The 25,523-nt window shown below is 48.9% G+C and overlaps 2 protein-coding genes across 5 annotated transcripts in view; one reads left to right on the forward strand and one right to left on the reverse strand.

Annotated features, from left to right (window-relative positions):
- The window catches only part of AP4S1 (adaptor related protein complex 4 subunit sigma 1), a 111,835-nt gene extending 98,877 nt beyond the window's left edge, over positions 1-12,958 (reverse strand). Inside the window, exon 1 of one of the 2 annotated variants that reach the window (XM_078659410.1) lies at positions 12,834-12,958. The gene's annotated coding sequence lies outside the window, so the exon portion shown is untranslated. Of the gene's footprint in view, positions 1-12,523; positions 12,651-12,833 lie in introns of those variants that run through there. The other variant, XM_078659409.1, reaches the window with a different exon arrangement.
- A 407-nt stretch (positions 12,959-13,365) lies between these two features.
- The window catches only part of STRN3 (striatin 3), a 984,550-nt gene continuing 972,392 nt past the window's right edge, over positions 13,366-25,523 (forward strand). For all 3 annotated transcript variants that reach the window (XM_078659406.1, XM_078659407.1, XM_078659408.1), the window contains exon 1: positions 13,366-14,233. In XM_078659406.1, coding sequence (XP_078515532.1) covers positions 14,000-14,233 — 234 coding nt within the window. In that variant the 5' untranslated portion in view covers positions 13,366-13,999. The remainder of the gene's footprint in view (positions 14,234-25,523) is intronic.

Genomic DNA, 25,523 nt, shown 5'->3' on the forward strand with positions numbered 1-25,523 from the left:
CCCCAGTCAAGAAATCTGGGTTACATCCATCATTCTTTTGCTCACCATGCCACCCCAGTTTTGACCCAGCCATATGCAAATCAGTCTTGACCATGTGCCTCATGGGAACAGTCCAGACCGAACTGCCATTTGTCACCCGAGTGGGACAGGTATGCCCAGACGTGGGTCCCGTGCTCTCCATGCCACTGGAGTCAAGCTATCCTGACTGATGAGGGTTGGACGTCCGAAACCAGTCCTGGGATGCTTGTTTCCAGTCTAGGGAGGACCTGGCCTGGCAGTTCGGGCTGGACTGTTCCCACTGGGCGCAGGTTCAAGACTGATTTGCATATGGCGGGGTCCAAACTGGAATGGCATGGTGAGCAAATAAACGATGGATTTAGGCCCAGATCTCTGTACTGGGGTGAATGTATGACATTGTTCTGCATTCTGTCCATCAATAGTTCTTTATGCATTTGTCACCCCGAGTTATGAGAACACTCACACTTCAACCAACTAAAATTACCCCAGTATCTCAACTACAAGGGACTGCAACAAAAATTATCCCACAAACGCTGAATGCGGTTATGGGAACAATGCCCACTAAATGTGATGAAATGCCATTCTGGATAGCACAATTAGAGGCAGTGTTTCCACACACAGGCCCACAAGAAAAACTCAGAATACTGAAAATATGCTTGCCAATGAGGATAGCTCCTCCGATAGAGGATCGCACCCCTCGGGGTACAGTTTTTGCTGCTATCTATACCAGAACACATGGTATCCCTTCAATAGCAATGATATCAGAAGTATTAAGACAAATACAGAATGAGTATGGAGCAGAACCAGCTCTGAACTTGGGGATGAAATTATTAGGCAATTTTTCCCAGGTATCTACAATTATGTTAGCAAACGTAAAGGCGACGCTGCTGCGGTGGCTATAAGCCAATGTCTGAGGGAATGCACACCTGCACAACAGGAGCAAGAATGACCTAAAATTATCAAAGATACATATGCTGAATTACGTAGAGATAATTTGGCAGCCAGAGCTATAAAATCACAAGTAATGGGTAGTCCTGGAAAGGATAACAACAAGCAATCACCTGATTCTTCAAAAAAGAAAAGGGATAATAAACAAAAAATAAACAGAATAGATCACAATCAAGGGGTGGGTCTCCTCGACAGGAGCCCTCCGAAAGGAGGTAAAACCTTACAAATTCTGACAACATTAGAAAACCTGACAGGTATCAGGATACTGATACACGTGCCTCTCATCCCTTTCAGGGTTCATCAAAAAACTCAGAGGGAAGGATGGTCAAAACGCAGATCAGGAGAGCGAACAAAGTCCAGAGAAACACATTGTACATCAGACTATAATACCAAAAAAAGAAGATAAACCCAAATCAAAAACTCAATTTAAAAAGAAGAAAGTAGCTGGCCTTAAGATAAGAAATGCCCAGGTTGCTGAGGACTCAACTTCTGAACGGCAAATGGGCTCTGACAATGCTAGATAGTGCTGCAAAAGTAACAATAGCTCGCCAGAACCTGATGGAATTTCTGGCGACAGCGGCGTTGAATGAACATATCACGGTGGAGACACCGGATACTAGGGTAAGTGTCCCACACCTGTTATACGAAATAACACTCCAAATGAAGGAGGACATACCCAGGAAAGTTAAAGGTCTCTTTTGGGAGAACCTACGTTTTGGATGATAGGACATTCTTTTGGCTGAAAAAGATTGGCCACCTGAGTTTGTTATGGATTGCCCAAATGGAGAAACAGTAATTTTACCAGCTTTCTCTAACCTCGTTCCAGAATCACTAAAACGTTCATACGCGCAGGAGTGGGCGGTGGAACTTGCTTTGCTCCTGCATTATACCGCAATGAAGTAGCTTGGGATTCTGAGTCACCTCGCCATGTAATCCCAATAAAAAATACTCCAACTCCACAGAGTGTACCCAATAAAACATGACGCGAAAAAACAAGTCAGGAACAACTTAGATCGACTTGACTACCAAGGTGTAACAGAAAATGACACTTCCTCCATAAATAATCCTTTGTTACTCGTAATGAAACCCGATAATTCATAGCTTCTAGCTTTAGACTACAGACATCTGAACACATGCACAAAAACATTTGCAGTAGAAAATGCACACAGAGCCGCATCAATGAATAACATTGTGTGGAAGAAATACAAAATGACACTAGATATCGCAAATGGATTTTTTTGCCAAAATATAGTGCCTGAGAGCAAATATTTGACAGCATTCTCAGCCCTTTGCGTCAATTTTGTGGACTGCCTGTAGGGTATAAGAATAGCCCAGGGTTGTTCTCAGCAAGAGTATCAGAGTTACTTCAAAAATTTGATGAGGAGGCATTGTCCCATGTAGACGATATTTATCTGACGGACGATGAACTATTGGATCATTTGAACATCATCATTTTGGGGTTCGCCTCAGGAGGCTACAAAATTAACTTTACAAATATGAAAAATTACCCATCTCAATGTCCTATTTTTCGGATGTGAGCTTTCAAATGAAGGAAAAAGCCTAGTAGCTAACATTTTAGAAAAGTGTGCGCCGCTACACCCTCAAAAGACTCTGAAAAATGTACAATCCATTTTAGAATTCCTAAATTTTGGCAGAACATACATTTTAGATTACGCAGAAAGAGTAAAACCTTTCTATGACTTAATTAGACCTGATTTTTCAGTTCAACATTGGACACAGGAACACACAGAGAAACTTCATTCCCTACAAGCGGACATGATAGCTTTAAAACATTTAAACACATGTGTAAACACTACGAATTTTGTGATCTGTGTAATAGCAGGTCAATCCGGGTACACTTACATATCCTTCACTGAAGGCGAAACAGTACCCACTGCATCCAAATCTCATCTGTACACAACGCCGTGATGCGCTATGCATCCACTGAAAAGATTCTAACGTCAGTACAGATTTCTGTAGTGAGAGAAAGAGCACTGGCACAGGGGAAACTAATATTGTTGTGACTCCAGTACCAACCTTAAAGGCTGTCACAAAAGCTAGTGTTGCAAATGCAAAAGCACTGCATCCACAAAGGATACAATGGGCTAATTCTCTCACTACAACAGATGTAGACCACAAATTTGATTCTACATTAAAAACACAAGCAATTGTGCAGCACAAACAAGAATATCCACTCCTGAATGAAATAATGCCTCTAGATCAGTATGAATACATTATTTTCACTGACGGATCTGCAGTGGCTGCCATAGGAAGTAAACAGCAATACAGTGCAGCTTGTGTGATTGTGAAAGGACGTATGCGGGAAAGCAAGTTCTGTCTTAGCAATAGGCAGAAGCAGTCTCTAGGAGATTGCATGGCTCAGCTGGCAGAGCTAAAAGCCCTGATACTGGCACTAAAAAATACGGATCGAGAATACCCACACTTATTGTGTGCGATTCATTTTATTGTGTCCAGTCATACAATGAACCACTGGGGTCAGAATGGAGTTAAAGACTCAAAAGGTTGCACAATAAAGCATAAGTTGCTTCAGGAACAAGTGGCAGAGCTAAAAAAGAGCTTGCTGCAGGGTCAAATGAGTCATACCCCGAGTCATCAACGTGTTGGCGTGCACATTGAAGGGAATTCATTGGCTGATGAAGCCGCCAAGACGACAGGGCGAACTGCTGCTGTATCTGCAATCACTCGTTCTTGCACAAGAGTAGACTGAGACATAATGGTAGCTGTCATCGCTTCACGCAAAAACAGCACAGCTTTGCCAAAAGGCTTTCCCTCAAGTACTCCTACAAGTTAGATGCGCAAAGTATTCTGGATGATCAAATTCCAGGAGTGGGGGATAGAGTAATACCAAACATGGATCTAAGATTAGGTTTAATTCTAGCTGCACATGAGGGTCTGGGTTCAGCACACGCAGGTAATGCTTCAACAGTTTAATTACTGAAATGACGTTATTGGTGGCCAGGTCGTACCAAACAGACAAAAGCAATTGTCCTTAAGTGCGACATCTGTCAGCAGTTGAAGGGTTCCACTGTAGCGCGCCCACCACAAACATCACTAAATCAGACAGACCACTCGCATGTGTCTATTTGGACCACTTACAATCTTATGGGGCTTACAAGTACCTTTTGGTGGCAGTGGATTCATGCTCTAGATTCCAGTCGGTTTGGCCCCAGTGTTCGGTGGACGCCCGAACTGGTATAAAGAATTTGCGAGTGTTTATAGGGACATACGCATTGGCACATTATATTCTGACTGTGGCCTCGCATTTAGCTCGCGGGATTACAAGGAAGCCATGGGAAGTTTGGGGGTTGCATTGCAGTACTCATCTCTGTATCATCCCGAGGGAAATTTGATTGTGGAGAGGAAAAACCGGGATTAAAGCAATCCTTAACAGCAAGGGTATTAGGCTCGGTGGACCCCATACTCTATATGGGGTCCAGAGGGCACTTAATAACATGCCAATAAGTTCCCTAGGAGGCCTTACAAGGTCCTATTTGGGACGTGAATGTAGGTACCTGACTTCGATGGTGGCAGCACAGTGGCGGATGATAAGTCATTTGACATCAAGGATCGTTTGGCTGTTTAACAGGAACTCAATAAATTCCAGGCATTACAAAGCATCATCCAAGTAAAACACATCACCACTGGGGAAGTTAAAGCTGTTCCGGCAAGACCTGCCATGGTCCCAAAAATCGGGGACCTGGTCAGAGAAAAGATTGTGGACAAGAAAGAATTTGGGCCATTTTACAGAATGCTTGTATCTGTCCTGGATGTCGAAGGAACAAGAACAGTACTTCTTCCACCTCTTGGCGGTAAAAAAGAAAAGAGATTCATCTTCATTGATCTGATCAAACCACACTATGTGCCAGAAACTGAATAGCAGGCCACGTGGGCTCCTAGGTAGCCGTCGTTCTCCTCTCACTACCATACAGGAGGTTTAGACAGAAAGACTAAGAACATTTGAAGTGTCTTCTATACGAAGTAGTGGAGTTACCAACAATAAAATAAAACTCATACCTGTTTAAATTGAACAGCAACAAAATAGAAATGAAACACAGATCTCAACTCATCCTAACACCGACATCTACATCAATATGCCTCTAGAGGTGACATCGGTCAGTTCAACAAAACCTGCTGAGCTACCAAAAATAGATCAAACTGCACCTGGCTATTTCATCGATTTTGACACCGCCTCTCTCGATACAAGTCATCCCCAGCTCCAGTTTCCCGCAAAAAACAACTTTTTGATTTCAATATTTGGCTGAAAAAGACGTACATTGTTTCACCCTGGCTACAGCTTTGGATAGCACTTGGTCTACTGATCCTAGGCCTCTGCATAGGTTTACTGACTGTCTTTTTCTTACTACTGAATGGACCTTATCTCCCGGAACGCTCCACAGAATCACATATGAACTTGGTAATGAAACCACACACATCATCTCATCGTGAACAAAGAGACCTGTCCTTTGTGAACATTACAGCAGAACCCGGTATGGACGAATAGACTGAGTTAGGGTTTCATATAATGTATGTGGTCGCACTGAACTTTTAAAAATACCACATGTATTAAAAAATGTCTTTGAATGACATCATCACCTCCAGTACATACTCTGACGATTGGGACTTCGGAACTGTAAATAATATGCGGTCTGATTTAGAACAATCTGCTGCATTTTCAAACAAGCATTTGCAATGCAATAGGTCTCGCATTTACGAGAGTTTGAGCTATTGGCATTGTAAATGACAATGCCTTTTATTTATGTGATTTTTTTAAAACAGATAATGGGCAAGTGAAACACATAAACCAACCCGTGAACATCAAGACCTTGAAAATCATGACCTGGAATGTCGCAGGATTCAAAACACTGCTACAAAATCATGTCGCAGTGACATTGCTTGAAGAGGCAGATATTATCTGCATACAAGAATCATGGGAGACTAATCCTCTCTCACTAAGAGGATATGCAGAATATGGCAAACCTGCAATAAAGACCAACATATTCGGAAGACCATCAGGGGGGATGTTTGTCTATATCAAGCACTGGCTGGAATTAGAATTCAAGGAAATAAATAGCCTGTCCAACATGCTCCAGGCGGGTATCCTGAAAGGCCCCCTCTCGATCAATGGAACCTCGTCTATCTTGGTGATCAACATCTACCATAACCCGCATGGATCCACAGCCGATTTGTCTTTGCTAATAAATCATCTAGAGGCCCTGTTACTACAATTCCCGGCATTGGACTGCATCATTCTTGGTGACCTCAATATCCATAATATAGGACTCACACCTCCACAAAGTCACAAATCCGGGGCCACCAAGGCATTGAATGCTCTATTAAAATCTTACAAACTGGCGACAGCACATTCTGTCCATCTAAAGAACAGGCCAGGGGCCTTTGTCGCTCCCACGTATAACAACCAGACCACGATTGACTACATCATCTTAAGTGACAACCTGCAACCATTGATGTCGGACTACTCTGTTCACCAGCGCAGCGACAGCGACCACGCCACCGTAATAATTACACTGAATTTGATAACAAACACACGCCATAGGCTACAACACTTTGGGGCTGCAAACGGCGAGGAACTGATAAAGTTACCTAGAAGAATTAAATGGAGGCAGGCAGAAACCACCACGTTCAATAATTGGACAGACTCGTGGACAGGCTGGCCACCGAGTGACCACACAAATGGCGCCATAGCAACATGGCACGTAATCACCGGGACCCTAGCGGTGACACTTCGAGGAGACACAGCAAGGGTAACCCGTTGGCACCCACCATCAACACACTGATTCAATCGGGCAATCAAAGAAAGCACCAAAAATCTGAACAAAAAACTAAAAGCGCACCGGAAAAATGGCACAGCCTCAGACAGAAAACAGCTACAAGAGGCCGCAAGAAGCCATACGGAGAAGGTGTGGGCCGCAAAACGCGAACATTGCGAAGAACAATGGCTGAAAATCTTTGACCTGCTGAGCACTGGGAAATCGCAAGAATTTTGGAGCTATTTAAGCAATCTCGGACGAGGTCCAAATCACAGAGAAAACTCCCTCGAGGCCTCCACCTGGGTTGCCCACGTAAAAACCCTATACAATGAAGACCACGCCACCCTTCATTCTAAGAATGCATTTACAGCAAGAGAAGAGCCAGATTCCACCACCCACAGGAAGGCCCCGCCTGGAAAACCACTAGTGTCCAAAATCTTTAAAAGAATTAGGCATAACGGCGCCCCGGGCCCCAACGGCCTGCCAGGACTATTGTTTAAAGCGAACATAGAATTCTGGGCCGAAAACCTGACCCATCTATACGCCGAATGCTGGCTCTTGGGGGATGTGCCAGACTCCTGGAGAGGTTCGCTCTTACACCCAATCCATAAGAAAGGGCCTAAATCAGACCCGTCCAACTATCGAATGATTGCCCTCCTGGACATCGAGGGCAAAGCCTATGCCAGTGCCATTTTGACAGATCTCGCAGACTGGGCAAGTGAAGAAGGTCTTCTGCCCCTCTGTCAAACCTGATTCAGACCCGGGTCTTCAACCGTGGATAACATCACCGCTCTTTCCTACCTGGTCCACCAAGCACGGTTGCGCAAGAGTCTCACTTTATTCGCCTGCTTCATCGACTACTCTGCAGCGTTCAATGGGGTAGACCGCGCTATCCTATGGAGAAAGCTGGCCCAATGGAACATCAACCCGACCCTGCTAAGAGCAATCCAGTCGTTGTATCAAAAAACGTGGGTCCGAATTAAACGCTCGAGCAATTTTGCATCTGAGAAGATTGACATGGATCGAGGTCTAAAACAGGAGTGCATTCTAGCACCTTTGTTGTTTAATCTTTACACAGCAGACATGGAGATAGCCCTGGCAGGGGCAGCCTTAGCCACTCCAAGGATCGGTGGAACCAAAATCCAGTTCATGCAATACGCTGACGATCTGGTACCCCCAAATCACACCAAGACTGGCTTGCAAAAGGCGCTGATCGCCCTGGCAACTTACAATGACCAGAACCGGCTGGTAGCTAACCCTTCCAAGTCAAAGATAGTAATCTTTGGTCGTAACCCAAACAAAAAACTAGCCAAATGGAGGCTTGGCCACCTGTCTTTGGAAAGCACACAGCAATACACTTACTTGGATGTCTGCTATCACGAGTCAGGGCTTTCTGGTGCTCATTTAACGAAAATCCAAAGCAAAGGGAAAACTATCACCTATGCGCTCTGCAAATTACAAGCCACCTTACACAGCCCATCGACAATGGCCATCCAAAGAGTACTTAAGGCAAAATTAATGCCGGCCCTCAATTATGCCCAACAAGCGTTCCCGTGCAAACTCAACAAGGAACTGGAAAAAATCAACTGCAGAGCGTATAAGAAATTATTCTTACTACCGAAGTGCACCAGAAACACCCTTGTCTGCCTAGAATTTTCGCTCAACCAACAAAAACTGGAAGAGATGGCTGCCCTGTGCAAATATTACTATCTCATAACAGCGGCACAAGACAAGACACTGAAGGCAGTTCTGAAACATATTTACACGGAACCCGGGAATCCTTGGTCAACCACCTTTACCATGGCGAAGGAACTCCTCAATCTCGCCACCGATCATTGGAATCCCGAGCTAGTTAATTATACGGCAATTAAAAACGTCATCAAAAAACAAGTTTGTATCCGTTCCCGGGAATTGGATTTGGAGTCATTGGCAAAACGAGATTTCCATGAGTCCCTATGCCTGCCGCACATAGTGCATAATCCCAAACACCATCTTACGCAGGCTGTGGGCCGCCCAGCCCTTCACAAGATTTTAGCCTACAGACTACACCCCTTGCCCATTAAAGATCTATATGCACTCGAACGGTCAGGACTGGGAGTCCCGGAATGCAGGCTCTGCAATTATAAACGAGTCTCGCTGGCCCATCTATTACTTTGCTGCCCGGCCCTGCGCGCAGCACGTAGCCTTTATCTCAGGCCAATCCTACGACAAATGGGGACACATACCGCAAAGGAGGCGGTCCATCAACTATATTCATTGACCATAGTAAAGCAAATGGCCTCTTTTGGAAAGTTTATCCAACAGATAAAGCTGATGGCTACCCAGTGTATAAACGATTAGAGACTTTGCAGACGCATGCGGGGCTGCCTTTGCATAAACACTAATCCCATGAGCTTATCAGAGTCTAGGTATCAACTATATAGACTTACCAGCTGACTCACTTGCTGTTTTAATCCTTTTGTAATTTTGTATTCTGTTTTTAATGTAATGGTTTTGAGTAACCAAACAATAAAAAATCAATCAATCAATCATTGTCATTTACAATGCCAATAGCTTGAACTCATGCGAATGCGAGACCTATTGCATTGCATATGCGTTACGAGAGAGCAGGTCCTGCCTTTTCCTGCCGGCAAGAGCAGGTAGGACAAAGCTCTTTGAGATAATAGTGCTCAGAGGCTTTAATTAAAGCCTACTGAGCAACAACACAGGTAACAGGGAATGTCCTCATGGGAGGTTACAAAATGGGAAAAGCTGGTACTACGGAGGGACTGCTATGAATATTGACTAAAGAAAAGCCACAGTTTACAATGGATAATGACACAAGCCAATGAAAACCAGATCAAGTCTGTTGCTGCTGAGGTTTGCCATCTTTAAACTCTCTGCATTTTCTGCCCCTTTTTTAACTCTCGTATATATGCCATTAGGAAACAAATCGAACTGGCCTCTGCCCCCAGCAAGCTAAAGGCAGTTGTAAAAGACCTGTCAGAGCATCAAACATCTGTGAATGTAATAATTTTCTTTATCTTTCTTTGCATTTTGACTGATTTTCAAAATTGAGCTGTGTTTTTATCTACAATGCATTTTGTAACAGGTTTAATTGACCACATACATTAAAGATTTCTTACGACTTGTGCACCAGTACATAAAGCATTATCATACAGAATCCTCTGAGTGAGAGAATGTATTAACACAGATAACCCACTCATTGCAGAATGTGATAAGGCTCCCTGTTTTCCATTTGTACTGATTTTTTATATATAAATACAGGCAAAAAACAACGTATTTCCTGTCTGTATTTATTTTTAGAAGTGGAAAAATACAGAAAATTGTGCCTCTTGTGAGTGACTCTGCATGCTGTCCTTCATTAATTCTATGCCAACAGTTGAGCAGATAGATATCATTGTGAGTTAAAAAAAAGAAAACCTGCATTGAATTTGCTTTAAGACAGGCATATGTTAACAAATATTTGTATACAATGCTAATATTTACCTATGGGTGTAGTGTTTGGTTAAATTTGGCTGCTTAATTAGCTAAAGCGTGACAGGTACCATAGTATGACCGCATATTTATCAGTTAAATAAATGAGGAAATATACCATTTTACATCTTTATTAATTATCAAAACACAAAATAAGTATGGAAAATACTAATAAGATGGACAAAAAATAAATATGGATAAATACAGACAAATGCTCAAAAAATTAACATCAGAAACCGGGAGCCCTAATCATAAGGCAAAGAAAATATGGGAATTGAAGAAATAAAGATAATTTAACAGTAAAGAAATAAATTAAATTTGCTTTAACGCAGAATACAACAGCTTCAATCAGTGAGCAATGCAATTTGGATCACATAAATAATTAAACTCATACCCATATACAATATCCTAAATATGAAACAAGGAGATATTACTACAGACATTTTTGCAAAAATCACAGAATTTCAAAACCTAATGAAAATGAAGTTGTGAATCCTAAAAGGTAAAAATTATGAAATGGCACTAAAAGCTAACGAAACACTAGAAGCAAGTGTTAACCAACTATACACGCCAACAGCAGCGATACATGGAAGAGACTCCCAATTTTTAAAGTAAAAACTAATTGACTGACCATTTCAAAATGTTGGCATGAATGTACATGTCAACTAAAATTCAAAGGGGAAACACTTTCTACTACCAGACCACAGAGAGCATTAAAATTATAGAGTTCGCGAATAGCAGCTAGCTAAGTGCTCGTCCCTGTAAAACCATCATAAATGTCTGAACATAAAAACTTTTTAAACCAATTTGTGATGTGTTCAAAATCGCCAATAGTAGTTCAACGACGTATTTGCCAGATATAGGGATTACCACTATATTGCAATAATTGAAACATTGGCAAGACCACCCTGTCTGGTCAGCGTTAAATTTGAGCTCGAAGGCCACCGTAGATTTTCAGGAAGGCAATGTCATCCTCAAACTCCTAGACGCACAGTAACTGTGGCAACACAGCAGCTCGGCTGGGCATCGTGTGAGCTCATCGACCTGAGCTACGCAGGGCAGAGCGCGTGCTCACTTGCTTGTGAGATGTGCGTGCTCGTGTCATGTTCAGGGAGAGCATAGCGTGCGCTTGCTCAGCAAATCCCAGTGGGTGCATGGAGCGAGCTTGGCTGTGACGTCACTGTTATATTTATCTATGTCTCTTTTCCCTGGCTGGGATTTCCCTGTGGCTCACATGGTGTCACTGCCAGAATGCTTGGTGACATCATGGAATGTTGGGGGCTTGGCCTGTGTGTCAACTGGCAGTTGGCGCAGGCAGGCTGAGTGACAGGGAGGTCACTCCTGGTGGGGTTTTGTATTTCCATCTTAATAACTTGACCTGCAACTTAACTTGAATAAAAGTAACCTGATTATACACCTGGCTCAAGGACTTCTATTTACAACAGTCACTTCACTTGTAAGAAACACAGTGCATCTGTGTTGTAAGTTAGATACACTATCCTCTATGCTGTAATATATATTCTCTATGTTGTAGGTTATGCACACGTTTCTCTGTTGTAAGACACAGATATATACCCTTTTCTATGTTGTAAGGTGTATGCGCATCTCTTCTTCATGTTATAAGAAACACACTGTCCTCTGTGCAGTAAGATGTGTGCACCCCCCTCTATGTTGTAAGATACACATTCTCCATGTTGTATAACTTGCACACCCTTCTCGATGTTGTAAAATAAACACATTTCTCAAAAACAAATCGCGTGGCTGACCATGGTTAGGCACCTCAGTTTCAAAGTAAACTTATGAGTGAGTACTAGGTTTGTGCACAGCGCACCCGGAGCTTGCCACACATAGGCTACTGTCGAGACAGATACAAACTTTTTGAAAACAAGGATGGGGCACCAAGGAACAAAGTTCAGAAAGCTTCCAATTTTGCCAAAATTAAGTCCTTTATTCTTATTCCATCTTTAAAAGACCTCAGCCAACGTGTTTCGTTCCATTGGAACCTCGTCAGGGCTCGATAATCTCTTGTGGTGTGTATTATTTGGGGGACTGCGGCCTGTACCCCGTGGCCAGGCACCCCAGACACGGGACGAGGGCCCTTGGGGTCATACAGCTCCAGTCAGACCCGGAAGCGGTTCTGGATTGTTATTGATACAGCGCCTCATTGGTGCAGTCAGCAAGTTTAGCCTTCTAGGCGCTTCAACAAGCACCTGGGGCGAGAGCTTGCCTACTGGTGCTCTCCATTTGTAAACAAGTGACATCATTCCTGCAATAAAGATGACGTCACTCACCTGTGCGGATCAGATGACGGCTATAACATCAGGCCACCTGCCACGGGTATCGCGCATGCGCAAGTCTTGACTCGTGGTGGCGGCTCCGCGCATGCGCTTTAGTAATGAAGGCGAGCACAGTTCCACAGGAAGCCTTCAGCTTCCGCATACAGTGTCCCTTCAACCCAAGCGCATCTCCAGCACAATCCAAACACTAGACTGCGCACAAAAAAAAGCATTTCCGCCATCTTGGGTGAAGATACGTGTTTGGGCTTCCCTGAGCGAGGGGTGCACAGCAATTCGTTCCACATACGGGATACACTGAACTTACCCGCACCATTCATGACTCACACGAGATCACATGAAAGTATCACCCCCATCGCTGCTGCCGATGGCCTTGTCTCGCTCACTAAGTTACAAGTGCCCAACCGACATACCTTCCGCAGTGAGAAGTAACGACAACAACAAAGGACTATGACAGTCACGGGAGCCGCCCCACTGACTCAGGCGCTCACCGCCATCTTGGACTGCTCAAGCCTAGCTTGAGGGAATGCGTTAAGTGTGCGCCCCCCGCGCCAACAGTGACTGCACACAGGCGAGACTTCCTGGCATTGGAAACTCTAATACATGTGCACAAATTCAGTTCGTAAATATCGTTCATACACGTTTTGCTACAATGTATTTCTTCTCCAACGAATACGCCTCACTGTGATTAAAGGTTGATATTCTCAAGTATTGATAAGGCGCAGTTTTATTTCGCCCCCACAGCAGCGTTTATAGTTTTTACTTCACGCTAACATTTTAGATCGCAGCAAGCCCTCTGTGATGTTTGTCACTCAAGTCTTTCTTTAGTTTCGACAGCCAAAGCGGACACCACGGGGTGGAGGAAGGAAGGGGGCGGCGAACAGATGATGTGATGGCCTCCGCCGTCGTCACCGACAGAGCCTCGCGGCTGCACAGCTGACGGGGGCCCGGTACCGTTCCGTGGAACGGCCACAGCGCTCTTACGTCACTAATGCCCGGGCCTTGCTCGCCTACCACCTGAGACGGAGGCATTCCCTCCGCGCGCGTACGCGGTGCCTAAGTTTAGCTACGCACTGCGCGTGCGCAAGGACTGCCGGCGCGCGCTCGTCTGCCAGAAGAAGCTCATTGAGTTCCACGCGCGTGCGCCCTGTCAGTGACAGCGAGATCTCACTGGGGAGGGTGAGAGCGCCCACTGATGCCCATCAGCCTGAGCACGCGCAACTGAGCAAAGCAGCGCGAGGGCTGGTCTGTTGCGCGTGCTTGGCCCGAGAGAGCGTGGGCTGAGCGTGCGGCCCCAGCGCGTGCGCAGAGCGAGCGCGAGCCCCGCCTCCGTGCGCGCAGCCTCCCGGAGCCAACGGGAGCGGAGCGCGAGCCCCCGCGCTTGCGCAGAGCAGAGCAGCAGGGGAGCGCGCGCGGCCTGTAACCGTCCCGCGGCCTCCTGTCAGCAGCAGCCGCAGCGGCGCCGCCCGAGGCATGGAGACGGAGCAGCACCCGGGGGGAGCCCCGCGGCCCCCCCAGCCCGGAGCCAACAACGGCTACCAGGCGGCGGCGGCCCCCGGCGAGCCCGCCGTGCCCTCCGCCGCCCCCGCCGAGCCCGGACGGCCTCAGCACTACAGCATCCCCGGCATCCTGCACTACATCCAGCACGAGTGGGCCCGCTTCAGCATGGAGAGGGCCCGCTGGGAGGTGGAGCGCAGCGAGCTGCAGGTGAGTCGGGGCAGGGGCACCGGCGGAGGGATGTGAGGAGGAGGGAGTGGGAGCGGGGGGTCCCTGGCGAGGGGTGAGGGGTGAGGGGTGAGGGGAGCGGCAGCCTGCTTCCTGCAGGAGGACTCTGTGTGCAATGGAAGGAAGGGACGGCTGCAGCTGCTGTCAGTGCTGCAAGGGGCTGTCAGTGCTGCTGTCAGTGCTGCAAGGGGCTGTCAGTGCTGCAAGGGTCTGTCAGTGCTGGAAGGGTCTGTCAGTGCTGCTGTCAGTGCTGGAAGGGGCTGTCAGTGCTGGAAGGGGCTGTCAGTGCTGCTGTCAGTGCTGCAAGGGGCTGTCAGTGCTGCTGTCAGTGCTGCAAGGGGCTGTCAGTGCTGGAAGGGGCTGTCAGTGCTGGAAGGGGCTGTCAGTGCTGCTGTCAGTGCTGGAAGGGGCTGTCAGTGCTGGAAGGGGCTGTCAGTGCTGCTGTCAGTGCTGCAAGGGGCTGTCAGTGCTGCTGTCAGTGCTGCAAGGGGCTGTCAGTGCTGCTGTCAGTGCTGGAAGGGGCTGTCAGTGCTGGAAGGGGCTGTCAGTGCTGCTGTCAGTGCTGGAAGGGGCTGTCAGTGCTGCTGTCAGTGCTGGAAGGGGCTGTCAGTGCTGCTGTCAGTGCTGGAAGGGGCTGTCAGTGCTGAAAGGGGCTGTCAGTGCTGCTGTCAGTGCTGGAAGGGGCTGTCAGTGCTGCAAGGGACTGTCAGTGCTGCTGTCAGTGCTGGAAGGGGCTGTCAGTGCTGCAAGGGACTGTCAGTGCTGCTGTCAGTGCTGCAAGGGTCTGTCAGTGCTGCTGTCAGTGCTGGAAGGGGCTGTCAGTGCTGGAAGGGGCTGTCAGTGCTGGAAGGGGCTGTCAGTGCTGGAAGGGGCTGTCAGTGCTGCAAGGGGCTGTCAGTGCTGCTGTCAGTGCTGCAAGGGACTGTCAGTGCTGCTGTCAGTGCTGGAAGGGGCTGTCAGTGCTGCAAGGGTCTGTCAGTGCTGGAAGGGTCTGTCAGTGCTGGAAGGGTCTGTCAGTGCTGGAAGGGTCTGTCAGTGCTGGAAGGGTCTGTCAGTGCTGAAAGGGGCTGTCAGTGCTGCTGTCAGTGCTGGAAAGGGCTGTCAGTGCTGCAAGGGGCTGTCAGTGCTGGAAAGGGCTGTCAGTGCTGGAAGGGTCTGTCAGTGCTGGAAGGGTCTGTCAGTGCTGGAAGGGTCTGTCAGTGCTGGAAGGGTCTGTCAGTGCTGCTGTCAGTGCTGGAAAGGGCTGTCAGTGCTGCAAGGGGCTGTCAGTGCTGGAAAGGGCTGTCAGTGCTGGAAGGGCCTGTCAGTGCTGGAAGGGCCTGTCAGTGCTGGAAGGGCCTGTCAGTGCTGGAAGGGTCTGTCAGTGCTGGAAGGGTCTGTCAGTGCTGGAAGGGTCTGTCAGTGCTGAAAGGGGCTGTCAGTGCTGCTGTCAGTGCTGGAAAGGGCTGTCAGTGCTGCAAGGGGCTGTCAGTGCTGGAAAGGGCTGTCAGTGCTGGAAAGGGCTGTCAGTGCTGGAAAGGGCTGTCAGTGCTGGAAAGGGCTGTCAGTGCTGGAAAGGGCTGTCAGTGCTGGAAAGGGCTGTCAGTGCTGGAAAGGGCTGTCAGTGCTGCAAGGGGCTGTCAGTGCTGCTGTCAGTTCTGCTGTCAGTGCTGCAAGGGGCTGTCAGTGCTGCAAGGGACTGTCAGTGCTGCTGTCAGTGCTGGAAGGGGCTGTCAGTGCTGCAAGGGTCTGTCAGTGCTGGAAGGGTCTGTCAGTGCTGGAAGGGTCTGTCAGTGCTGAAAGGGGCTGTCAGTGCTGCTGTCAGTGCTGGAAAGGGCTGTCAGTGCTGCAAGGGGCTGTCAGTGCTGGAAAGGGCTGTCAGTGCTGGAAGGGTCTGTCAGTGCTGGAAGGGTCTGTCAGTGCTGGAAGGGTCTGTCAGTGCTGGAAGGGTCTGTCAGTGCTGCTGTCAGTGCTGGAAAGGGCTGTCAGTGCTGCAAGGGGCTGTCAGTGCTGCAAGGGGCTGTCAGTGCTGGAAAGGGCTGTCAGTGCTGGAAGGGCCTGTCAGTGCTGGAAGGGCCTGTCAGTGCTGGAAGGGCCTGTCAGTGCTGGAAGGGTCTGTCAGTGCTGGAAGGGTCTGTCAGTGCTGGAAGGGTCTGTCAGTGCTGGAAGGGTCTGTCAGTGCTGAAAGGGGCTGTCAGTGCTGCTGTCAGTGCTGGAAAGGGCTGTCAGTGCTGCAAGGGGCTGTCAGTGCTGGAAAGGGCTGTCAGTGCTGGAAAGGGCTGTCAGTGCTGGAAAGGGCTGTCAGTGCTGGAAAGGGCTGTCAGTGCTGGAAAGGGCTGTCAGTGCTGCAAGGGGCTGTCAGTGCTGCTGTCAGTTCTGCTGTCAGTGCTGCAAGGGGCTGTCAGTGCTGCAAGGGGCTGCCAGACCCAGAGACTGTCAGTGCTGGAAGGGTCTGTCAGTGCTGGAAGGGTCTGTCAGTGCTGGAAGGGTCTGTCAGTGCTGCAAGGGTCTGTCAGTGCTGCAAGGGTCTGTCAGTGCTGCAAGGGTCTGTCAGTGCTGCTGTCAGTGCTGCAAGAGGCTGTCAGTGCTGCTGTCAGTTCTGCTGTCAGTGCTGCAAGGGGCTGTCAGTGCTGCAAGGGGCTGTCAGTGCTGCAAGGGACTGCCAGTGCTGCAAGGGGCTGTCAGTGCTGCAAGGGGCTGTCAGTGCTGCAAGGGGCTGTCAGTGCTGCAAGGGGCTGTCAGTGCTGCAAGGGGCTGTCAGTGCTGCTGTCAGCGCTGCAAGGGGCTGCCAGACCCAGAGACTGTCAGTGCTGGAAGGGGCTGTCAGTGCGGCTGTCAGTGCTGGAAGGGGCTGTCAGTGCTGGAAGGGGCTGTCAGTGCTGCAAGGGGCTGCCACACCCAGCTGCTGTCAATGCTCCAAGGGGCTGCCAGTGCTGGAAGGGGGTGCCAGACTCAGCTGCTGTCAGTGCTGGAGGAAAGGGAGTCAGGTACATGCACTGGAGAGGTGGGAGGTGCCAGACCCAGGAGCTGTCAGTGCTGGAAGGGGGTGCCAGACTCAGCTGCTGTCAGTGCTGGAGGAGAGGGTGTCAGGTACATGCACTTGAGAGGTGGGAGGTGCCAGATACAGGGGCTGTCAGTGGTGGAAGGGGCTGCCAGACCTAGCTGCTGTCAGTGCTGGAATGGGCAGCCAGACCCAGGCGCTGTCAGTGCTGGAGGAAAGGGTGTCAGGTACATGCACTTGAGAGGTGGGAGGTGCCAGACCCAGGGGCTGTCAATGTAGGGCATGCAGACCTCTCTAGCAGGTGTCCCCAGTGCTGAGCTCCAGACCCACGTGCTGGATACAGGTCCACTGGAGAGACAAAGTCTGTGAGAGGTCAGTGTCTGTGAAGCTACAAACAAGTGTGGTGGAGATGCTGCAGACCACGACAAATCATAAAAATGTTACCAGACTTGCAGGTCTGGTGACTTTAATAATCTTCTCGGCCTAACTGTAATGTACTTTACCCAAAAACTGGTCTCAAATTGCGGGTTCCTAGACAAATATTGTATTTTACAGTACTGCCTTTTTCTTCATTATCACATGTGAGAGCACCTTCTAAAATGCGAGTTCACAGAAAAACTGTTAGTTGATTTATTAGCCTAAACTTTTTCTCCTTTTATAATAATCTAGCCTACATATGGGGTACACATGACCCCTGGCTTGCCTCTGAGTTCGCTAATAACATTGCCGTCAAGGTACAGGAATATTTCTTAGTTCACTTTACAAAATCGTCTAACTTTGCAAGTCAGAGAAAGAAAAATAAACAAGAACCTCCAGGATAAAATAAACAGACGTAAGCTGACATTTGAACTTTGTCTCTGAACACAGAGCAAATATGACAAGATAAAAACAAGATTTTAAAGCATCTTTTTTCTGTTTGAATGAACAGAACACCTGTTTATTGTCAGCTTGCCAGACCAGGCGAGTGGGCATAAAAATAGCTTGTCCTGATAACATCTGCCTCGCCATAGCGAGTAGATTTCTTGTGGCCTGTGCTGGTGCTGAGGAGATTAACTTTTGAGCTTGGTTTACATTAGATGTCCTGCTGAAGGGGTGTCACTTGTCCGGCACACCTGCACTCGAGTGGCTGCGGTCGACAGGTTACCTACACATGTCCACAGGAGCTTTTCGTTGTGAAAGGAGACCCGCCCGGTTATCATTTCTGTTTGGGGTTCCTAAATACTGCTAGAGTCTGTTGGGGCAGGGAGATGGGTGGGTGCGGGGCTATGGAGCTGCTCTGAAGACCTTGCCGGAGTGGAGTAGGTGCCAGGAGTAGGTCAAGGAAGGTGTTTGTGCAGGAGATAACGTTTAGATCCTGGTCTTCTGTACCTCTCAGGCAGTGGAGAGGGTGCCTGCCAGATGTGGTTTCAGGGGGTGTTTGTGCAGGAGAGGTTAAGTTTTCTATACTGGCCTGCAGTAGCTGTCAGTGTAGGGAGGGCAGTGGTATTGGTGCCAGGTGTGGTCACATAGGTTGTTTGTGCAGGAGCTGTTAACTTTTAGATACTGGCCTACTGTAGCTGTCATTGCAGGGAGTGGAGGGGGGTACCAGGTGTGGGTCAGAGCAGCTATTTCTTCCGGGCTACAGTTGTGGGTGCCAAGCTTTGATCGCAGCAGCTGTTAGTGGTGGACGTGCTTGCTGACCTGTAGGTGTACTCCCCAAGGAGCTGAGGGTGGAACGAACCAGGGTGTTGCTTTCCGTCACGGGAGCTGCCTTGTGTAGGTCTCCACTCAAAGCACGGGATGTGGGGGTCCTGGCCCGCCAAAGCTATCACTGTGGAAAATATAAGGGCGATAAGCACCTTAACCCCCCCACCCCCCGTACCCCATCCCCTACCAGAGGGCAACAAGCTATCGGTGGGGAGAGGGCATTGCCGAGTAGTTGATACGGGCAGCAATGTTTGCGTCACATTCCTTTGAAATTCCAAACGTACTCTTGGTTGGAGTCATTGTGGCATCTTTGTTTCCATGTCACCTTGGAATTTGGAAATAATTTAGATCTGAGAATATGATGACAAAATAATTTGCCTGCCAACACATTAACACGGGGCATTTTGTGCTTCCGCTCACTGCAGTAACGTGACAATTAGAGGGAAAAGAAAGCTGCACTATTGCTGGCTTCACCTGCTTGAGACTTACAACTTTTGGATTGATGCAAGAGCCGAGTGAAGGCTTGGTTAAATGGAGTGGCTTCTTCATCTTGTAGAGCTCATTATGCTTGTTCTTTATTTATACGGTGAGGCTTTCTTACCTGTACCAAAATGTATTGAGCCGTGCTGAGCTTCCCTGTCCTGTCGCCCGCCCCTCTGCTGAGGCCCCAGGACACAAGAGTTGAGGGTCCCTGTAGCATCTCCCACAGCCGCACTCCCTGGACTTGGGCGGGGCACTGTGACTTGACACTTCTTCAGGGCGTGATGCCCTATCTCACAAACAAGTCTTGGGCAGAGCCAAGCTCCCCCTGCCTGGCAGCATATGTTCATAAAGGACACGTGTCTTTGAGAAGTCTTAAATCTGGAATTTGTGAAGAGCTGTTTGACATGGCAGATAGGACCATGGCAAGCAAGCACAAAGCAAAGTGTTGAGTGGAAGGTCACAGGAGCAGCAGAGGGCACTCCAGTGGCCTCTGAGTCAATTGGTGGTGTAGGACGGTACTGGGTGCATAGAGCAATGCAGTAGGCATCATGCCATGGGCTCAGAGTCACCAGTATTTGCCTTTCTAGGGGACACCATCTGAAAATTCTCTAGGTGATTAGGCTGCTTCCCCAGAGAGCAACAGACTGATAGGAATGCTTGTGGGACATACGGCTTGTGGGACATACTCCCTGTGCATCAAGGAAATGGCTGTGGTGTCTAATAGTGGCACTTGGACACATTGAAGTTTCTGGATGGAGTAAACGTGGTAGTTTGAGGCAGCCATATTTTTCAGTTGTAGAGTAGTTGGAATGGTGTGGGTAGAGAAGAGATATTCAAGTATTGTTTTTCCCGTACGTTCTTTAAGCTGGAGCGGTGGATAGAAAGATGATGAAAAGTGATCTGTATTTTTGAACACACATTTCAATTCGTGCTGCTGTACTAGGCAAACAATGTTATATAGAAAACAAACGGACCAAGAGCACTAGGACTGTTCAAGTCCAGCTGCTGTCTGTTGTACCTTTCTCTGAAGTGGATAACTGCTAGCCCAACGCAGACTTTAAAGATCTGTTAAGAGAGTGAGAGCTTGTTTTTGGTTTAAGAAAAACTTTAAAAACAGAAGGTGGTGGATCTCGAAGCAAGCTGTAGACGTGAGTACCTGAAACTAAATGGAATTTATAAGAGAGTTGAGTTAAGGACCGAGTCATAGTTGGTCACTTTTGGGACTTTGCCATCTGGTTGGTGTTGATGACTTTTGTCATCTGGTTGGTGTTGATGACTTTTGTCATCTGGTTGGTGTTGATGACTTTTGGAACACCCTCCAGTGAGCTTGAACACGTTTCCCTTCTTCATTTAGCAAACGTCCTTTAAACTGTAATTTTCGTGGCCTTGATACTATATTGATTACTTTTTTAGATCGGGTAACAGAATTACAGATTCATAGCCGTAGTAGCTAAGTTCATGCTCGCATAGCAAAGCAAAGCTGGTTTCTTGACATGAGCATGCCCAAATTCCTATTAATGAAACCAAGTGCGCTAATATGAAATAATCAGGTCATTAAGAGTAGTTAGTGTCAGTGCTGTGGAAGGCTTGGGCCATCTGCGTGATGTGGCTGTCGTTAGCTTTTTTCTTTCTAATATGTTAGCTGTTATAAAGTTGTAAAGTTTGGGATGTCCAAGCAGGTAGTAAATAAACGGTAAAGCATTGAGGGTAGTAGTTCTGCTGTCTTAGCAGGTTGCAGCACGTCCATATGTCTGTCCATCAGTAGTGAAATGGAAGTGTGGGAGCAAGGGCAGCTTTCCTTGAACATCTTTGTTTTCTTGTGCCATTTGGGGTAGAGCATCATTGGTGGCTTTTGTCGACTGGCACCACTGGTTGCAGTGACAGTCACCATAGCACTGGTCTTCGGTGGTGTACCCGTGCAGCTGCTCCTAAACAGCCTCACATTGGGTCACATGGACCTGCTTCTTCTGTAATTCATTTACTTCTACTTGTTTTGCCGTATTTTTTTCCCCGCACTTTCCTCAGCCTGCCACCAAGGTTGAGGTGCTTTGGTATCTATGCATGAAATTAAATTCCTTGCTGCTCCTTTTTGGGTGGGTTAGATATTATTCTAGCTAGTTGCACATTATGTCAGTGTTTGTGAAAAGTTTTAACCACCCTGGGTTTGTAGCAGGTGACTTGGTGGCAAAGCCGTCAAGTCGAAGTATTGGGCAGTGGTAGGCACGTCCTCAGCCACTGACGTCCAATTAAGGTAGAGTGACTTGCTGAAGACCTATGTGGTTAGGGTTGGTGACGTAGGGTTCTCATACCTTGTGCAAGTAAATGCTTCCAAGTACAGGTGATTTGTGTCAAGATGTTGCTGTATGGGGTCTCTGCTGGGTCTGTTTGGGCAGTCCACCGTCACCTTCGTATTATTACAGTGTTTGCATATTCAAGTGCTTATGTAGAAACAAATGAACTAGCAAACTTCTTGAAGCACCGTAATGATGCATATTAATATTTCAGAACCCTTTCTAAGGCGTTTTGTTTGTCTGCACACGTCCTGGTCATCTTTGTTTTCGTTTTTGGCATTTATATTGCAGCAGTGTTTGAAATGAGGTAGGATGTGCCCACTGAACGTTAGGTGAGTCTTCAACTCCTCTTTTCAGAGTGGCCAGGTGTGTTCTTATTGACATGCACTCCATAGAAACGTGCTACAGTCTTTTATCAAACACAAAATCCTCCTCACCCACGTGGACACCGGCTTGTGTCCCAGTCCCTTTTGCTAAATCCTCAAAAGACTGCTGTCCTCTAGAGTGATTAGTTTCGGCTATTAATTTGGGGTTGGAAAGAGACAGCTCTTGTTTGTTTATCCTTTTTTGGAGTGAAAATATACCCATTATTTCTCATAAAGTGGCTGTGGATTCAGGAGTTTGTGTTGGCAGACGTATCAACACCTGTGCCAAATGCTTAAAACATAACTTGGAGGCGCACTAGCTCCTAGAAGGCGAGTGCCGGGAGAGACTGAAGAGATTGGTGTTGGGTCAGCTGTGGGTCCGTTTGTGTGGATGGAAGCATTGGCATTGGCCAGCTGTTGGTCCAGTTGTGTGGGTGAAATCGTTGGTGTTGGGTCAGCTGCGGGTCCGGTTATGTGGATGGAAGCGTTGGGTCAGCTGCTGGTCCTGATGTGTGGGTGGAAGCGTTGGGTCAGCTGCAGGTCCGGTTCTGTGGGTGCAAGCGTTGCTGTTGGTTCAGATGCCCATCCGTGGGTACAAGCACTGGTTCCGGTTGTGTGGGTGGAAGCCTTGGTGTTGGGTCAGATGCGTGTCCGGGTGTGTGGGTGCAAGTGTTGGATCAGCTGCAGGTCCGGTTGCGTGGGTGGAAGCGTTGGCATTGGGTGAGTTGCGGGTCCAGTGTGGGTGGAGCGTTTACTCAGGTCCATGTCCGGTTGCATCAGTGAAACCGTTGGCTTTGGGGCACCTGCAGCTTTGGTTGCCTTGGTGGAAGTGTTGGTGTTGGGTCAGGTTCGAGTCCGGTTCTGTGGGTGGAAGCGTTTGCCGTAGGGTCAGCTTCAGGTCGGGTTATGTGGGTAGAAGCGTAGGCGTATGGTCAGTTGCAGGTCGGTTGCGTGGGTGGAAGCGTTGGCCTTGGGTCAGGTGCGAGGCCAGTTGTGTGGGCGGAAGAGTTGGGTCAGCTGCAGGTCCGGTTGCTTGGGTGGAAGCATTGGCATTGGGTCAGCTGCAGGTCGGGTGGAGTGGGTGGAAGCATTGCTGTTGTGGCAGCTGCAGGTCTGGTTGCGTGGGTGGAAGCATTGGTGTTGGGTCAGCTGCGGGTCCGGTTATGTGGATGAAAGCGTTGGGTCAGCTGCTGGTCTGGATGTGTGGGTGGAAGTGTTGGTTCAGCCGCAGGTCCGGTTGTGTGGGTGCCAGCATTGGTATTGGGTCAGCTGCGGGTCCGGGGGTGCAAATGTTGGTGTTGGTTCAGTTGCACGTCCGGTTCTGTGGTTACAAGCACTTGGCCACCTGCGTGTCCGGTTGTGTGGGTGGAAGCCTTTGTGTCGCGTCAGGTGCGGGTCTGGTTGTGTGGGTGCCAGTATTGGGTCAGCTGTAGGTCCGGATGCGTGGGTGGAGGATTTGGCTTTGGGTAAGCTGTGAGTCCGGTTGTGTGGGTGCAAGCATTGGCGTTAGGTAAGCTGCAGGTCCAGTTGCGTGGTTGGAAGCATTTGCTCAGCTCCAGGTCCGGTTGTATTGTGGAACTGTTGTATTTGGGTCAGTTGCAACTCTGGTTGCGTGGGTGGAATCATTGGTGTTGGGTCAGCTGCGTGTCCGGTTGTGTGGGTGAAATCATTGGTGTTGGGGTCTGCTGCGGGTCCGATTAGGAGAGTGGAAGCGTTGGTGTTGGGGTCAGTTGAGGGTCCAGTTGTGTGGATGGAAGCACTGGTGTTGGCTCAGCTGTAATTCCGGATGCGTGGGTGCAAACTCTAGTGTTGGGTCAGCTGCGGTGCCGGGTGTGTGGGTGGAAGCGTCTGCGTTGGGTCTGCTGCAGGTCTGGGTGTGTGGGTTGACCCTTGGAGGCAGCTGCGGGTCTGATTGTGTGGGTGGAAGCGTTGGTGTTGGGTCAGCTGCAGATGCAGTGGTGTGGTTGCAAGCGTTGGGTTAGTTGCAGGTCTGGTTGTGTGGGTAGAAGGGTTGACATTGGGTCAGCTGCCTGGGTGCAAGTATTGGTGTTGGGTCAGCTGAGGGTCCGGTTGTGTGGAAGCCTTCGTATTGGGTCAGCTGCGGGTATGGTTGCGTGGGTGCCAGGATTGGGTTCCGTTGCGCGTCCGGTTGTGTGGGTACACGCACTGGCTCAGTTGTTCGTCCGGTTGTGTGGGTACAAGCACTGGGTCAGGTGCACGTCCGGTTGTGTGGGTACAAGCACTGGATCAGCTGCGGGTTCGGTTGTGTGGGTGCAAGTGTTGGGTCAGCTGCAGGTCCGGTTGTGTGGGTGGAAGCGTTGGCTTTGGGTGCGCTGTGAGTCCAGATGTGTGGGTGCAAGTGTTGGCGTTGGGTAAGCTGCGGGTCCAGTTGCGTGGGTGGAAGCGTTTGCTCAGCTCCTGGTATGGTTACATCGATGGAACCGTTGGCTTTGGGTCAGCTGCGGTTCTGGTTGCGTGAGTGGAAGTGTTGGTGTTGGGTCAGGTGCGAGTCCGCTTGTGTGTGTGGAAGCGTTGGGTCAGCTGCAGGTCTGGTTGCGTGGCTGGAAGCGTTGGATCAGCCGAAGGTCCGTTGCGTGGGTGGCAGCATTGATGTTGGGTCAGCTCTGGTCCGGTTGTGTGATTGGGTGGAAGCGTTGGTGTTGGGTCAGCTGTGTGTCCGGTTGTGTGGGTGGAATCATTGGTATTGGGTCATCTGCGGGTCCGGTTTGGTGAGTGGAATCATTGATATTCGGTCATCTGCGTGTCCGGTTATGTGAGTTGAATCATTGGTGTTGATGAGTGGAAGCGTTGGGTCAGCTGCGGGCCTGGTTGTGTGGGTGGAAGCGTTAGTGTTTGGGTCAGGTGCAGGCCCTGTTGTGTGGGTGGGATCGTTGGTGTTGAAGTCAGCTGCATGTCTGGTTGTGTGGGTGGAAGCGTTTGCTTTGGGGAAGCTGTGAGTCCGGTTGTGTGGGTGCAAGCATTGGCGTTGGGTAAGCTGCGGGTCCAGTTGCGTGTGTGGAAGCGTTTGCTCAGCCCCTGGTCCGGTTGCATCGGTGGAACTGTTGACTTTGGGTCAGCTGCAGCTCTGGTTGCGTGGGTGGAAGTGATGGTGTTGGGTCAGGTGCGAATCCGGTTGTTTGGGTGGAAGCGTTGGTGTTGGATCAGCTGCAGGTCGGGTTGCGTGGGTGGAAGTGTTGGTGTTTGTTCAGCTGCAGATCCGATTGCGTGGGTGGAAGCATTGGCGTTGGGTCAGCTGCAGATCCGGTTGCGTGGGTGGAAGCGTTGGGTCAGCTGCAGATCCGGTTGCGTGGGTGGAAGAGTTGGGTCAGCTGCAGGTCCAGTTGCGTGGGTGGAAGCATTGATGTTGGGTCAGTTCTGGGTCCAGTTGTGTGATTGGGTGGAAGTGTTTGTGTTGGGTCAGCTGCGCGTCTGGTTGTGTGGGTGGAATCATTGGTGTTGGGGTCTGT

Source organism: Lissotriton helveticus, chromosome 9 (genome assembly GCF_964261635.1).
Source record: "Lissotriton helveticus chromosome 9, aLisHel1.1, whole genome shotgun sequence".
NCBI lineage: Eukaryota > Metazoa > Chordata > Amphibia > Caudata > Salamandridae > Lissotriton > Lissotriton helveticus.